A 16,128-nucleotide genomic window follows, 5' to 3' on the forward strand; every position below is an offset into this window, starting at 1 on the left:
GAGAGCAAATGTAACAGGAATCATTATATAACCTCTTTAAATAGAGTATATAATAATTTAACCCTAGAGTTTTGCTTGTTGGTGATGGCGTGAAAGCTCAGTCATAGCATAAAGCATGCTCTGAGGTAGGAAATGATCATGACCAAAAGCATCCATTCAAACTGATATTTCACAAAGCAGCCATATAAGTAACTTTACGAGAGAACACTTCAACAATCTCCACAACTTCAAGGAAGAGAAAAGCCACTGTGGGAAAAGAATATCTTCATCCCAATTTCAAGCTTTAAGAGACAGGTGAAGCCGAACCTAACTTCTCTAATAGATGAGACAAAGGCTCATCACAAAGATTAAACCTTTCTGGGAATCCAACTAAATAATCTTAGTTCAATGTGAACCTTGATCACTTATAACATCTACATAAGGTGAAAGCCCAATTTCATACAGAAATATGCATGGTAAAAAATAGCCTTCAGCAAATGAGTATACCAAGAAGTTCTCTATCAGCCAATAATTAACATAAGACAATAAAAGGATCTCTTTATGCATGGAATCCCAAGACAGTTTTGTGACAAAATGAAAATTTTTAATTTCATGTATCTCTTTTTTAAGCAACGATTAATTTGTTTCTAAAATTCTAAGAATAAGAACATACTAATAAGCATCTTACACATCAATGGACATAAATCACTTCCTTTACTTAAGGTGTACAGTAAGTCATTTGAAGCAGACATCACCATAAATCATTAAACCATCCTAGTCAAGATTCTGATCTCTCCTATTAGGAGTTGAAGTCATTATAATATTTTTCTGCCTGGATTCAGTAAAACAATAACAAAACACACAGATCTGACTTTGTAACTGTCAGAATATATTATAGTGTACTGTATTACACATCAAAGAACCCTCTCATTCCTAGTCCCTATCAGCTTCAAACATTAAACAAATGTATTAATCAAAAAGACCCTAACAAAAGAGCTCACCATCTTGTGAGAACTATTAACACTTTGCTGTCACTAAAACTCAGCCCCCCCCCCCAAACCCCATTGCTGTAGGACATTGATTCATTCCTTCAGTCATGAGACTTAAATGAGTGTGATATGCTTGCCTGATCCACCAACTTAAATGACTAATGCATAAGCAAAGCCTCTGTCCACTACAATTCACAAAGGTACCTCAGATTACTGGCTAGACTACGAGGTATTCATGTATCACCCAGACCATAATTAAACTGGTGTCCAACCCAACCAATCTAAGCACGATGTAGACCCCCAGTCATAGGTTCACAAATATTTAGACTATCAAAATCCAAAATGTGATCATGCAGAATCCCAAGAAGAATGGGTTGTCCACAAGTCCCAGACCAGTAGCCAACCCATGGTTATACTACACCCACAAGCCAGCTCAAGTCAGGACTAACTCATACTGGTACAAGGCCCAGCCCTCACATGGCAAAAGCCACAATTAGCACAGACAGTCAGAGCTACATGCAAGTGATGTATGTGTTACAGGGCAAGTTTGCCACTCGTGCATATTTACTGTAATTACCTGGACTCGGAAGTCAGTATTTTTTTTAGACAAGCCTTATGGAACAATGAAAGACCTAGTTCTGACCTTACTTGGATTACAACTATGGTAATACCAAGTAATTATCCTTGGGGTTTCAAAAAAGGCTAGTAACTTAGCCATTGTAATAAATAAGCAGTTAGGGGAAAATCCATCTGATACAGCCAGTCTTGATGACAGCCAGCTGGAAACTAAATACAGTATCAATACAGTACCTGTATAGTGGATTGAGCCTGGCACCAAAAACAGTGGATAGGAGTCTGGTGATAAAGTGTGAGAATTGAACAAACATGGCTGTACATGGCCTCTACCCCTAGCCTGATGAAGGCAACTGACATACCTCATCTCCCCCATTTATGGGAGGTGGGTGTGACCAGAAGGAAGCGTGATTGGTACAGTGTACTGTACACAATATGGGTGCACTAATTAATCCTGGCTGCCACTATGAACATGTCAATCCCTAAATAGAGTGTATTATGAGAGAAGCCCTATATTTACACGTGCTTCACAACACATCATGGTTATTCTTGAATTTTCCATCACGAACATACAGTAAACCTACTTTTCTGTTGACCAAAGCAAGAGCAACTTTTTTTCAAGGCCTGAAGTACTGACATCCTAGCAGGTACATTAACATTATGTCATGTGGAAGCAAGTTAATAATGAGACATCATGTGGTTAATATTTTTAACACAAAAAAAGTAACATTGTATTAATCATATCAAACATGCAGCATATTCCCTATGACTCTCCAATACATCCACCAAGAAAAACTTCCTATCTTGATCCTGTTTTGACTAAAAAGACAGAGCTGGATACTTTTAATACCCTACCCCTTTTCAGTAAATAATTAAATAGAGTGCAAAAATCCTGACATATATTTCCAGCAAGATAATTATCCAGTTCGTATAAAAATCATCACAGGGTTGTCATTATAATAATTAGCCATCTGTTTTTTGTGTGCAGTAGTAGCGCAATGATCGAGTGGATGCAGCATTCGCTTCCTTTCCCAAGGGTCAGTGGTTAATTCCAGGGCACTCCCAGTCACCCAGCTATAAATGGGTACCTAAGTTTACAACTTGAGGAAGTGAATGTAGTTGAGTGCAGCACTGGCCATGCTGTCTCCTTGTGTACCGAAGGCTTACCAAACAGTGTGCTCTATCCACATTGTCCCCAACATGAATTCATGCCTTAGTACACATTTTAACAACACAACTTAGGCAAGGTATTTGTCATATCTAAGACAAAATACATTATTTTTGACAATTCCCTATCATTTAATCTTAAAAAAAAAAAAATTATTTTACATTACTGTATATAATTTCCACAGAAGAAATACAACATCCTGTACGGTATACAGGTAAAGTGTTGTCCCCTTTACTCTCATATAAATAAATTTATTTATGTTCCAAGATGTAATGTAAGAACTGTCATCAAGTATTAAAATGGTTTATCTACTAATGCCAACACTGATAATTGTGGAAATGCCAGACAAAGGAGATCTGGTCTAAACTATGCTCGCTAGCTGAAATGAAAAACACCGTACAGTGTGCAGCAAATATATTTACAGTATGATAATTTGTCAATACCGTACTGTAATGGCAAAAGGTTGATGGTGAGTGTGGTCCACTTCCCAGGTTTAGTGATCCGACCTATCTTAAGGGTATAATTATACTATATGCTCAACTCGTTCACTTGGTTGTGCAGTCAAAAATTGTTGTTGTTTTACCATTTTCAAGATTTCTCAACATGTTTTAAATTTCTGTTAGTATGAACATTAATCTTTGACTTCTTCATGAAGGGTTCTTTTCTTGTTGATGACCTTGAAGGATGCCTTGGGGGACCCATATCAATGGCAAATAAACAAAATCAAGTCCAATTCTTTGGTAACTAAACATTCCTGAGAAATTAAATTCTTTAACAAATTAACTGAAATACTCCAAATAGAAAATGAAGTACGTAACAGCCCAGATGATAGAATTTGAGTAATCTATGAAAATGTCAATGCCTGCACTAAATGTGATATATTATAGAATTAATGAATCACAATACGAATCATTGGACTTCACATAACTTGACGCTTCACCTGCACACAGTACAGTACAAAACTTCAATCACAATACACTATTTACTTGATTCAATATTTTCTTCTGATTTGTATTTTAGACTTCAGTGTCATAGATCACCCTCAACTGTGTGGAGTTCAGTTATACTGTACTGTTCAACAACCATAATTTACAGAATTTTCTAAATTGATCCTACTGAAAAATGCAAATAAGCTCCCATGTCAACAAAAAGGAAATATGGTCGTCTCTCCTCATTAAGGATTCAAAAGTTAACACGTTCCATTTCTTCTTAAACACCGTACCCACTTAAAAGACAACTCAACGGGAATAATGCTGCATGCTACATATTTTCTCTATTCACATTTTGTTAGATTACATCTTCACATTTTATATAAAGATCAAATAGGTAACATTTTCATGTTTCATAAATCATAACACAGTACTGTACAGTAGTAAGCCACATAATGTCTCAGAAATACACAATGGATGGAACACTCACCATCTGGGGTGGCCGTGATGCATCTCCAGTAAAGCCTTCCATAGGAAAGCTTTGGAGACTTCCATCTCCCTCCCAAAGGGAAACTGAGTTCTGAAGATAAAAAACAAACAAATATATTTATAAATATTTATCATAAGACCACTATATTCCAAAACTCCAGTATATTTAAAAAAAAAAAAAAAAACTTGTACTGCAATTATAAATACATCCTTAAATCTAAATATTATTGTTATAATCTATTAAAATTATTTGTCACTGCTGTAAAACTTGCTTCAAATTTGCCTGATGGCAACTGGGACACCATGCCGCCATCAGGTAATCACAGCTAACTCATGCAAGTGTGGAAAATGGCCATAAATGGTGATAGTGATGACTGTCTACATTCAGTACAAGGTAATTTTTTTCTTCAACAATGACTAATTGCTTCTAAAGTGACTCAATACTGTACAGGTATTTCCACGTTGCAAACATTTACGTTATGGAAATACGTTCTTACCCAAATCACAAATTATGACCACCAAATTCAGGATACAAAATGAAAATTCACCCTCATGGAAATGGTTATTTTTCCAATTTTTTTTACTAAAATCTACTTATAAAATTAAATATAAATATTGTATGGATTTCAAAACACTTTTGTTGACCAGCAAGCATATCAGTCTTTGTTTACAGGTGTGTGTAAAGTGCAATCCTTACTCTCTCTCAATTACTAAAAATCCATTTTTTTTTATGATCTTTAGGTTCAGATTTTGTACCAGTTTATGGGGTTTCAAACTGATGTGATAACACTTGTGTTTGAAAAATGTAATGCATCATGTGTTTAACAGAGTTTCTCTCCACCCTTTAACTCTGAATATTTGTTGCAATACATTTCTGGTGAGTTAAGTTCAAGTCTCTATTAAAAACCTATACATAATTCGCCTTGAGCTTGAACAACTGCTTCCCAGATTGTAGTTGCTCAGACTCAAGGTGACTTAGGGTGCCACAAAATTTACAGGTGCCATGAATCGTGGGCGTAGATGCTACTGGTCTCTTCCAACAGAAGACACGCCCGCTTGTGCTACTTTACGTTTTCATCAGACGATTGATTGTATTTGTTTGATGTTTATTCAATAAACCTTTAAAAATATACAGCGGTCCCTCGGTTAACGAATTACCTTCCATAAGAATCTTCAATTCGGTTAACGAACAAAAATTCGATTTACGAAATCCTTTCGAAAATCACGTTTTGTTGTGAGCATCAGCTGATCAGTTGATGGCCCAGTCTGCCAATTCAGTAATCTGTTCTGTTTAAATTCACTTCCAATTCAGTAAATATCAATAAAGTTGGGCTTTTTAATATTTTTTAATGTTTTATATTAAAATTATTAGTCATTTTAACATTAAATATTGATATATGCAGTACAGGGTACTGAAATCACGTGTTGTTGTTTTGAGCATCAGCTGTTCAGTACTCAGCCAATTCAGTAATCTGTTCTGTTTAAATCCGGTTCCAGTGGAGTAAATATCAAGAAAGTTAAGCTCTTAAATATTTTTTAATGTTTTATATTAAAATTATTAGTCATTTTAACATTTATTTAACATATTGATATTATATGCAGTACTCCCTGTACAGGTTCAGTCTGGCTTTGTTTACTGTCGAGAGAGCAGCCATTTTGTTGGTGTCTTGAATATTTTTGCATTTTTCATTGAAATTATTGGTCATTCTGAACTTTAGTTAACATATTGATAATATATAGCACAGTGCAGAGTTGATTTAAATAAAATAATCTTGAATTACACCAAGTGAACTTAAAATTTTATTGGTGAAATGAGGCATCAAGCATGGGGTGAATTCTCTTCCATCCCCACTTCCTTCTCTTCTCCCTTCTCCTCCACCCCCACTTCTAATTCCCATCATCATCATCATCAACCAGGAACCTTCTACATACACACCTCAAAGTAAGTGTACTTTACTGCATTTTTTTTTTACTTTGAATGTACTTTTGGTGAGCTGGAACCAATTACCCAATATCCCATTGAAACAATGGATTCGGTTAACGAACGACTGTGGAACGAATTGTGTTCGTTAACCGAGGGACCACTGTATATAATGAAACTTAATAAAATTCTATAATGCTTTTTAAATTAACTAAATCAATGACATTTAAATTATTGTACAATAATAACCCACCAGAGAATGATTTGACAGCAAGAGTTGCGAACTACTGGACAGTAATAACCTACCAGAGAATGTTGTTACACTTTGCTCAACATTCAAATGCCTTTATTTTCATATTTAACAAAATATTTTCTCTGTTTCTTTTTATCAGCATTCAGTCTTGTTACTTTATGGTTGCTTTGCTTTCCCGGTGATGATGAATACTTAGAATAAATCAAGAAACAGAAAATAGTCAGTAGTCAGGTAGTAGGCAGCTACCAAACAGGGAGGTACTACCGCCTGGGAAGATATTGGAAGCATAATGTGTTATCTAATGGTAGACCCTGCTGCCATATGGCATCGCAAAAATTGTGACCAAGTCCCAGGTTGCTGATTTGACTTTCTGCCTCATTTGCACACAATTGCAGGGTCTCAATTGTTTCTCTTGCTATTGACAACACAACATACATATATCGTTTCTCACTAATGATCATTTTTTTAATTTCTTTATGGTTCCATATTATTATTAGTATTATTGCTGCAGTGTTTACAGTATTATTATCATTATTATTTTATTTTTATTTTTGTATTTTTTATTATAAATTTTACTTATCTGAATTATTATTATTACATCCCGGCCCTGATGTGGGTCAGTGACCTGTGTCCGGGTGGGCTAATACCCGTAAAAAAAAAAAAAATAATAATAATAATAATATGCATGAACGGTTTAAAAAGCTTTACTTTCATCTAAAATCTGTTTTTATTGTCCTCTAGCAGAAATTTTTTCCATAGGAACGCATCTCCAATTATATAATACTGTACAGTACAGCAAAGACCCAGAGTGCCGGATTCCTGAGTGATGACACGTCTGAACAACGGCACAATTCTTGGAAAAAATTAAAATTATTCAAAATTTTTGAAAAAATTTTCTTTGCAAGCCATTTGGTTTTGTTGTGGAGCAAGTTTGCAGGACCACATGGTCCTGCAAACTTGGATCACAACATATGGGTGATGCCATGAGTAGACGAGTTGTTTTAATGTTACTATTGTACTGCGTTTCAACAAATATGGTCATTAAGCACATAACAAGGTTAGTAATTACACTATTACATCAACAATAAAAATTAATGATAGAATTCTCTGGGACAACTTCAGTCTGCCAGCTGACTTGAGAAACACGTTGCCGATACGTTGTGTATGGGGCAACAGCGTGACGCGCCCATATATACGTTCACCACCATAGAATACTGTTTACACTCATTCTCTTCATTTTTCACAATTGTATACAGGTATTATATTTACTGTATTTATTTCTAAGCCATATTAGAGCAATTAATGATTTTCCCACAATTTTCTGTTTTCATTACAAGAAACAATGGCAACATAACCATATCAAGACCGAAGTGTGTGTGTGTGTGTGTGTTGGGGATGTTCAGAAAAACGGCACTTATAGTCCAACATTTTATACAGTAGGGTCGGGATAGAACACGACTTTATCTTTTTTTATATCACAGCTACCAAAATTATTGAAATTTTCCTATATATAGTGATAATTTCTTTTATTTCGCAAGGGAAATCGGGCAGGAAATATTTCAAATGTACCGCCATGGCAAACAAATGCATTATTTGCTCACCAGAGGCGCCACTGTGGCTGCTCACTCACGCTCGCCTGCTCAGTCTTTCTGAGTGAGTGACGAGAAAGCAGCTGACTGTTGCAGATTACGACTTCTGCGGTGAGTTTAAATGAGTTGTTAGTGACGTGAAAAGTGAAGTGAAGAAAATACAAAGCTTAATGGAAAAGATTTAATACTGTAAATAATAATATTTTTGGTTTGTTCGTTTATGTAGGTGTGGGATTGTCAAGTGTAGCGTCTACTGCAGAGTCTGGTGTTCCCAGGATGGTGCATCAGCTGCCGAATCTGGTGTTCCTTGATATTGACACAGTAAAGCCTCCGATAAAAACGAAAACGGTTCAACTAACAAAGATTCATATCTAAGACCTTGGTTAATTTAGGACCCAATTCAATTTGTCATTATTTTCTTCGCATTTAAGACGAGGAAAAAAAAAATTACATTTTCGTTTAAATACTAACTAAATCCTGTTATTAAAAAATAATTCCTTACGCACGGAGGCTACCGGGCTTGTTAGTGGTGACGCCAGCATCACGAGCATAAACAATCGCAGCTGGCGGGCCCTTGTTTTCACGCATCTGAGCAAGAGAGCAAGTGTTGGTAGTGTTGTTTCAAAAGTTAATAGAAAGTGTATAAGCTTAGCCGAGAAACTAGATGTGTTAAAACGATTTGAAAAAGGCGAGAGGTCTATATTATATGGAGTAAGCAATGAACACATTTTCTGAAGTGGCTCCATTAACAGAACAAAGCATTAAAATATAAATAAACGCAAATGACCTCTACATAAAGATGTATAATGAGAAAAGAGAGCAGCTGTGCAAGGTTTTTTTGACAGCTTTATTGTTCAAAGGCCTAAACCATCAACTTCAGCTACACCATCAAATTCAGCATTATAAGCAGCTTTAATAACAACTGCAGGTTCAGTAACAGTTTCAACAACAGCTTTATGGAAAGCTACAGCTTCAGCCAGAGTTGAACCTGATGACTTCGTCATCTGAGTAAAAACTCGCACAATATTCATTATACACTACGATAATATTTAATAAGCTCTGATAAATATGATACAACATTATTTACCACGTGCTGAAGACACAATAGCCCATCTGGGATTGAGTCTCGTTTTTTAGAATTTTTTTTTATTAACCCGGCACCAAATGAACCAAAATAATGTGGGAATTACTGTGAAATTGCATACTGTCATTATAAAAGGACAGATGGCTGACAAGCGCGGAAGAGTTATCCCCTCCTTCCCTCCTCTCTACGGCTAATTCACACTCAAAACATAGTTTTACATTTTTCTTTTCACTCCATTTCTTTACATGCAAACCCTCCACTATATAACAGCTGTATAAAGTTGTCTAAACTTCCATTTTTTGGTTTACTAACACTTGTGTGATTTAAATGTCCGCAATAGAACGGGAGGTCAAACTGACTGCTGCTCTCAGATACACTCCATCTCCTACAGAGAATATGCTCCCACTCTCTTAATTGTTCTATTATATCTACAGTATATAGTATTTTCTTTATTCATAAGGCACACTTACATATAACAATGGAACTTACGCTCAGTCGTGTGAGAGGTAACTGACGTATTTTGGCTTGGTAGAAGCTTAACACTTCTAGGGTACTTTTATTACCTATTATGGTCATTTTTATATTACATTACATGTTTTTCAACTTATTATGCAGCATATTAGGATATACACTCTCAGTATAAAACAGTGAATGATGCAGACGATGTACATATTAAACAAATGATGTACTGTATAATGAAAATTTCTTCCTTTGTATAATATGACTTAGGAAAAAAAAAAGGATGTGTAAAAAGTATTCTGTGGGAGGTGAACGTTTGCAAGAATGTGTCATGCTGTCTCCCCAATGTCAAGTCACAGCATACACAGCATACCAGCCACACATCTCTCAAGTCAGCTGGGTGACTGCTGGGCTGAATATGTCCACTCCTGGCATCACCCATACGATGGGCCAAGGGCGGAAGGAGCTATTTTTTTTACATAAAATATGTGACATTGTACTTTATGATGTGCAATGTCTCATTTTTCTTACTTATTATAGCAGTTCTTGTTCATTTTTGGTATATGTAAAATACAACATAATGAGAAAATGAAACCCTTTTACTCATTGTTAAATCTACCTATGACAACAAAGTTCCAGAGAATGAAAGGAATTTTGTAAGCATATCCACTTCATTGTCAGAGGTATACTGTACACATCTAAATACCTAACACTACACAAGGCCATCTGTGCCACATACAAATGTCCATTGGGAATAGAAAACCTTCAAGAATATTTTTCCTGCCCTGAAAGCTTCTAGAATCTAGAACCTTACCTACATGACCACATCTATTAATACTTTAAATGAAGAACAAGCGAGTTTACTGAAAGTAAATTATAAGTACAGTATGATAATTGAATTAATTTATTATAAGCTTAAATAAGCCAATTGGTGTAATATTTTGGCTGTTGTTTTGAACAGTTGTGCCTCCCTGCTGTTAGCAGATCTGAATAACGGATTCCATCTCAGTGGTTTAATTAGTCCAGTACTTGGGGTCTTTATTGTATACTATATTGGGTTTCAATGAGAAAATTGGTTTAGCATTGCGGAATTTCACGATACGGAAAATTTGTCGAGAATGCATCCCTTCCACAATGCAGGGGTTGCCTGTACAGTACTGTACTTCCATCTACAAATCAATAATGATTTAGCCTTTTTCCACAACTCTCTCAAGCCTTTCCTTGCTATGATACAGTGTGGCGTGAATCGAGAGCACATAGCTACACACTCTCGTATCCTTCCACTTATTGTCACTCATTCATCCTCATCTTCGGAAACAAAAAGTGGTTCACACAACCAAATACCACCCATCAGTGGCAGATCTAACTATAAACCATATCATCATACTCTTCATACGTAGTAGGCAGCTATCAAACAGGGAAAGATATTGGAAGCATAATGTGTTGTCTAATGGTAAACCCTCCTGCCATATGGCATTAAAAAAATTGTGACCAAGTCCCAGGTTGCTGAACCTGACTGACTTTCTACCTCAATTACACCCAATTGCAGGGTCTCAATAGTTTTCTTACTTTAACAATACAACAGTATATTGTTTCTCTCTTGATTTTTTTATTTATTTCTTATTCTCTGCACATGATTTCAGTTGCTTTCTAAATACTGTATACACCTGCTCTTGTTTCTGAGGACCACACATCACACCTGTGTAGTAACAATAATTCCTTTAAATGTCCCTATCTAGCCTCGTTTAACAAACTGAAACTTCTCCCTTAACACATTTCTCAACATACTTAAGACTTTCTTACCCTCATCACACACATAAGCTGGTCAAAATATTACATTACTGTACTGTACAAGTTAAAATAAAATTCAGTGAAATCCATGGACTTAGGTACTAAATATCCTAAACAACTTCTAGACCAATTAGCATCACTGTTTATGGCCAATTCCCAAGCAGCTTGAATAAATTTGATTTGATGCAATTAATTACCTGATGCCATGGTGTCCAGGTTGCCAGAAGACAAATGTTAGGAATCTTTTAGGACTAGATGACCTTCCTCTTACCAACCCACTTTTACAGAATGGGAACTGGGCATCTCCTTTATATCTATTCTTGCTGTCTACTCCCCTTTTCTTTCCTTAGTGTAATGTTCTAAACTCCCCTCCCCTCCCCTCCCACAAAGTACAGGGTACTGTAGATTGTTTACCTCTACCTGATGTATCTGCTACATTGCCTCTATACAGTACACTATTATATTTTCCATCCACACCACCTCAGCGTACTGTAAATACTCGTATATTTAGGTGAGGACTTTGGCTTCAGAAACAACTCATTAAGTTTCTTAGAAATGACAACCAATTTACCTTGACCCTCTTGTGCATGCAATAAGTTATTAAGTTTGCGTGACCACGACAAAGTCACATGGGACCACTTACATGACATCTGGTACCTTCACTATGCAGCCAATTTATCCCACAAGAATTTGGTCGTGATGGTGGTGGGTGGGAGGGGAAGGCGGAGAGATGATTTATACATCTTGGGCTTTGTAATTGTTTTGAATTTGACATAATTAGGAAAAATAAGAAAAATAAGAGAAAACGACTATTATTTTCATTACAAATTTAGAAAAACAAAATTATTTGGTGCCAGCATCATATCTCAGATACTGTATTTTCTCAAAACCTACCAAGTCTACCTACTAAGTGTTAAAGAAGCAGAATTATATGAGCTTTCCATCTGTGGCTTTGGAATTTTGATATTACTAATAGTGGGGAAGGTGGGAGAGGAGATAAAGGGGCAAACGTGACCCACCAGCACGGCTGACGGGAGGAAATTCATGGACAACGGAACTCCACCCTTGCTTTGGTACTGTACTTTCTGCAAGCTTTCCTCACAAGATCATGTCTCTTGCAAACATTTGATGCAATTATCTTGATTTGGAGGGGAGGGAGGGTTGCAAAATTTAAAAAACTCAACGGCACAATTGGCATCACCAATGCACAAAGGTTGAGAATTTACCTTCCTGACAAGCTCAAACTTCACCTGCAATATAAAGTACCATTAACTGTAGCTACTGGAATATATCTAAATACTCACCCCCTGTAAACCAGAGGAGCCTGGAATGGCTTGAGCAACTAGATCTTCCATAGACTGAGGTTGTGAGGCAAGCATCTGAGGATCAAACCCCTGAGGCCCCCCACTTCCTCCTCCTGGATCAGTACGAGAATCACCTTCATTAAGAGGATCAAATGAAAATTGAGATTCTAAAATCTCCTTTGTTTCCGTTACTTCTTCTTCTTCAACATCTTGAGGCTCTTCTTTGACACCAGGCTCATCTAAAATAACCTGAAAAAAGGCAGAAACTTATAAAGGTGCAATTGGCTGCAGGAAAATTTAACTAAAAATATGATATGGAAACCTTTTACCCATTTACTAAACACAATTAAATAATAATACAGTATGCCCCCCAAGTTCGCAGATTTTTACTCCGCGGTTCTCGGATGACACTCTGGATGTATCCAAGAATGTCTGTGCATAGTTTTAAGTTCCCAGCATTTTTGCAGCTGGAACAGGGAGCCATTCATTCTAGAGAGTAATTTCCTTTACCTGTATTTTAAATGTGTGTGTGTGTACACACACAAAACACACAAATAAATAGTAATTGGAAAAATCCTCTCAAATAATCAACATTTTTTTTTATTAAAAATAGAGCACGGACTTGAGGGTGGACTAGCACATTCTTAATAAATTTGTTTCTGATTATTTGTGCAAGGATTTTCCAATTATTATTTACTTTTATGTGTTTTGTATGTGTGTGTCTACACACACATACTACAGGTAAAAGAAATAATTTTCCTGAGGGCAAACACGAAGGGAATATACATTTCTTTGTACACACGTAAAAATGTACACCCCCCCCCCCTTCCATACGTTATTCGCAGCCACTTTGAGAACCTAACCCCCGCGAATTTGGGGGGCCAGCCGTAATAATAATCTATCTACTGATATATCTCATAAATGAAGCCTTATCCTAAAATTCTTATATAATGTACATAGCAAGGCCCATGGGCAGGCAGCTATTATTAAAGCACAAGCTGTTTTGGCAACTACCTCCCTGAACCCATTAAAACAAGGGGTAGAGTGCACCATATTAAAGAACATACAAATGATAACATATATCAGGTGGTGATATGCCCCAAGAGCTAAAGGATTAAAAAGGGCGGATTGCATCAAGTTCCCCTGAAGGTAAACATGTCTACCTAACCAGTACATGCACCACATCAACTAAAGCCAACATCTTGATTTGTCAATTGTCCATTTTGGATTTGATTTCAAGCTGACTACCCAAGGGAGGATGATGGATGGGTGAGTGCATGGCCTGGCTATGGGCTCAGCTAGATAAGAGGATTTCAAATGGCTCCTCTTAACAGCCAGCCAGCCAGCTATGTAACGGGAGGTGGTGGTGCTGTATTAATACTCCATTAGGATTTTACAATTTTCTAGATTTTCTGGATAGTTTATTCAGTTTTATTGATTTTAATTAAATAACTCTAAAAAGGTATACAATAGTGTGAAGCCCATTAGGAGTAGGGGCCAAGTGGGACAAATCCTAATGAGACCCAATTTTAATGAAAAACAATAACAGAGTTCTCATCTTTAACAAGTTTTGCCCTGTATCAAAGGGCACCAATTTCAGCTGTAGTGTTTACATCACCAAAGGTAAAATTATCCCAAGTGTTCATAACAGTGATGTCTTTTTTTAACATTATACTGAATTGGAAATGTAGTCAACTGCAAACAATAAGACTAGTTTGCTGATCAATAGTACTGTACCTACTTTGAAAAATAATAAAATTTGCATTGACTTCACTTGCAACCAAATCTATGAAGCCATTTTCATTTAACCCAATATATATATCAGTGAAGGAAAAAAAACCTATATTTGTTCATATTTGTCATGTTTAATAAGGAGACTCATACAATAACTATGTTTAGTACAATTATCTCATTTGTTATTCCTTTAGGGCAAAAGTGTTCACACTAGAATTAGCTATACTGTATGTCAGATGAAAAAATTAGACATGAAACTAATTTTATTGAAGACAATATTGTACATAAATTTATTTTCAATCTGACTGAACTTTGGTATACATTATTTTACATAAATAATTTAAAATCTACTGGTGTAAAATCTATAAAAGAACAGAAATGAGTGAGGTCAAGATGAGTATACACCCACTCCATCCAACCAGTAAAGGCAAGACACTAACAACGGCAGCTGATTCATCACAACGATGCATTTGCCACATTTTGTCGTAGGATAAAACGGTAAATTGTAAAATTTTAGATGTATCAAGTGATACACACACACACAATGCACACTACAAAACATTTAATTTATACAGCAGAAGGTTTAGAAAATGGTAAGAAAACTGAAAAGAAAGTAGTTCATGGAAGGTCATCTTGAACCCTATTCCATTTATCATGGTGCTAGAGGTACTATCCCGAGGTGTTGAGACAGATCTTAACTGGGATTGGTGTATGCTGATGGCAAATAGGACCGAGGGAGAAATTTAAGTAGTGGAAGGATGGACTAGTTAATGGGTATGAGAAAATATGTGGCATAAACAAATTGAAGTGCTTGTCAGGCTGAGTATTGTTATCCGAGCTATTTATGTCAGCAGTACTTGCACATAAGGATACTCCTTGTACCCCTAATAAAATGATGAAACCCATGGAGGGAAAGGGGGGGGGGGGTGTGCGTGTAAGACCTTTTCCCTAAACGAATCCACAAGACTTGTAGTATCAGGTTAGCTTGAAAGTTCTTATATTAAATAGCTGGGGTAATTGGCTATGCAAACTCTGCCAATACGAAAGCAATGATTTGTAGCTTAGGTGAAAAACCTGTGGTTGAAAATGAAAATGGCCAGGTACTATCTGTATAAAAGGTGTTAGTAGCAACCCAATAATTTACAGCAACTGGAAGGTGCGCACAAAAGAGGTGCAGTCAAGTATATGGCACACTGCAAGATGTAGCTGACTTACAAGTTTCCTGTGTGTGTGTGTGTTTGTGTGTGCATGTGAAGGAAATTGTGTGATCTTAGTAAACCTGGAAAAGACCACTTGGCCTACAGTACATCAACTGATCAGAGCAAGTACAGTCAAAAGCCTAAATGCTGAAGCCAGTAAACCTGCTGACAGTGACAGAGACTTGAAACTGCAGATAGACAGCATGTCAATATCACCTGAATGATGGAATCAAGAACTGCAATAAACCCAAGGCTGCATCAAAATGGTGGAATAATCTAAATTCAAGAGGGTTGTCATAAATAACATGGTACATTTACTAGCTAGATAGACATAGCTGACTTGATAGGCTGACTTGATAGGGCAAACTTTGCTTCCAATCCATCCTATTTAGGGATATATATACAATGACAAAGAAGGGTGACAAGAGCAGTCACTTAGGGGGTAGTCTACAATCCTAGACCCTCCAAAACAGCTTGTGCATAAACAGAAACCACCTCACAAGAGCATTAAGCTAAGAAATTAGAACTAAATTTGTAAGACACATCACAAAAATACATGAAAACAACTGTACAGGGTACTTGAAAATAAAATTCTGGGTAGTGGGGAGACCAGGAAGCCAATGGTAAATTTTTTCATTAAAGCCCCACTAAACTCTCACTACCAAGG

General features: G+C 36.4%; 1 protein-coding gene across 15 annotated transcripts in view; it reads right to left on the reverse strand.

The window, feature by feature from the left end:
- The window catches only part of LOC121869944 (longitudinals lacking protein-like), a 121,931-nt gene that overhangs the window by 93,468 nt on the left and 12,335 nt on the right, over window positions 1-16,128 (reverse strand). For all 15 annotated transcript variants that reach the window (XM_042371517.1, XM_042371521.1, XM_042371529.1 and 12 more), the window contains exons 4-5: window positions 12,529-12,777; window positions 4,129-4,218 (exon numbers count right to left, since the gene is read on the reverse strand). In XM_042371517.1, coding sequence (XP_042227451.1) covers window positions 4,129-4,218; window positions 12,529-12,777 — 339 coding nt within the window. The remainder of the gene's footprint in view (window positions 1-4,128; window positions 4,219-12,528; window positions 12,778-16,128) is intronic.

This window comes from Homarus americanus, unplaced genomic scaffold, assembly GCF_018991925.1.
Source record: "Homarus americanus isolate GMGI-L3 unplaced genomic scaffold, GMGI_Hamer_2.0 scaffold14467, whole genome shotgun sequence".
Taxonomy (NCBI): Eukaryota; Metazoa; Arthropoda; class Malacostraca; order Decapoda; family Nephropidae; genus Homarus; species Homarus americanus.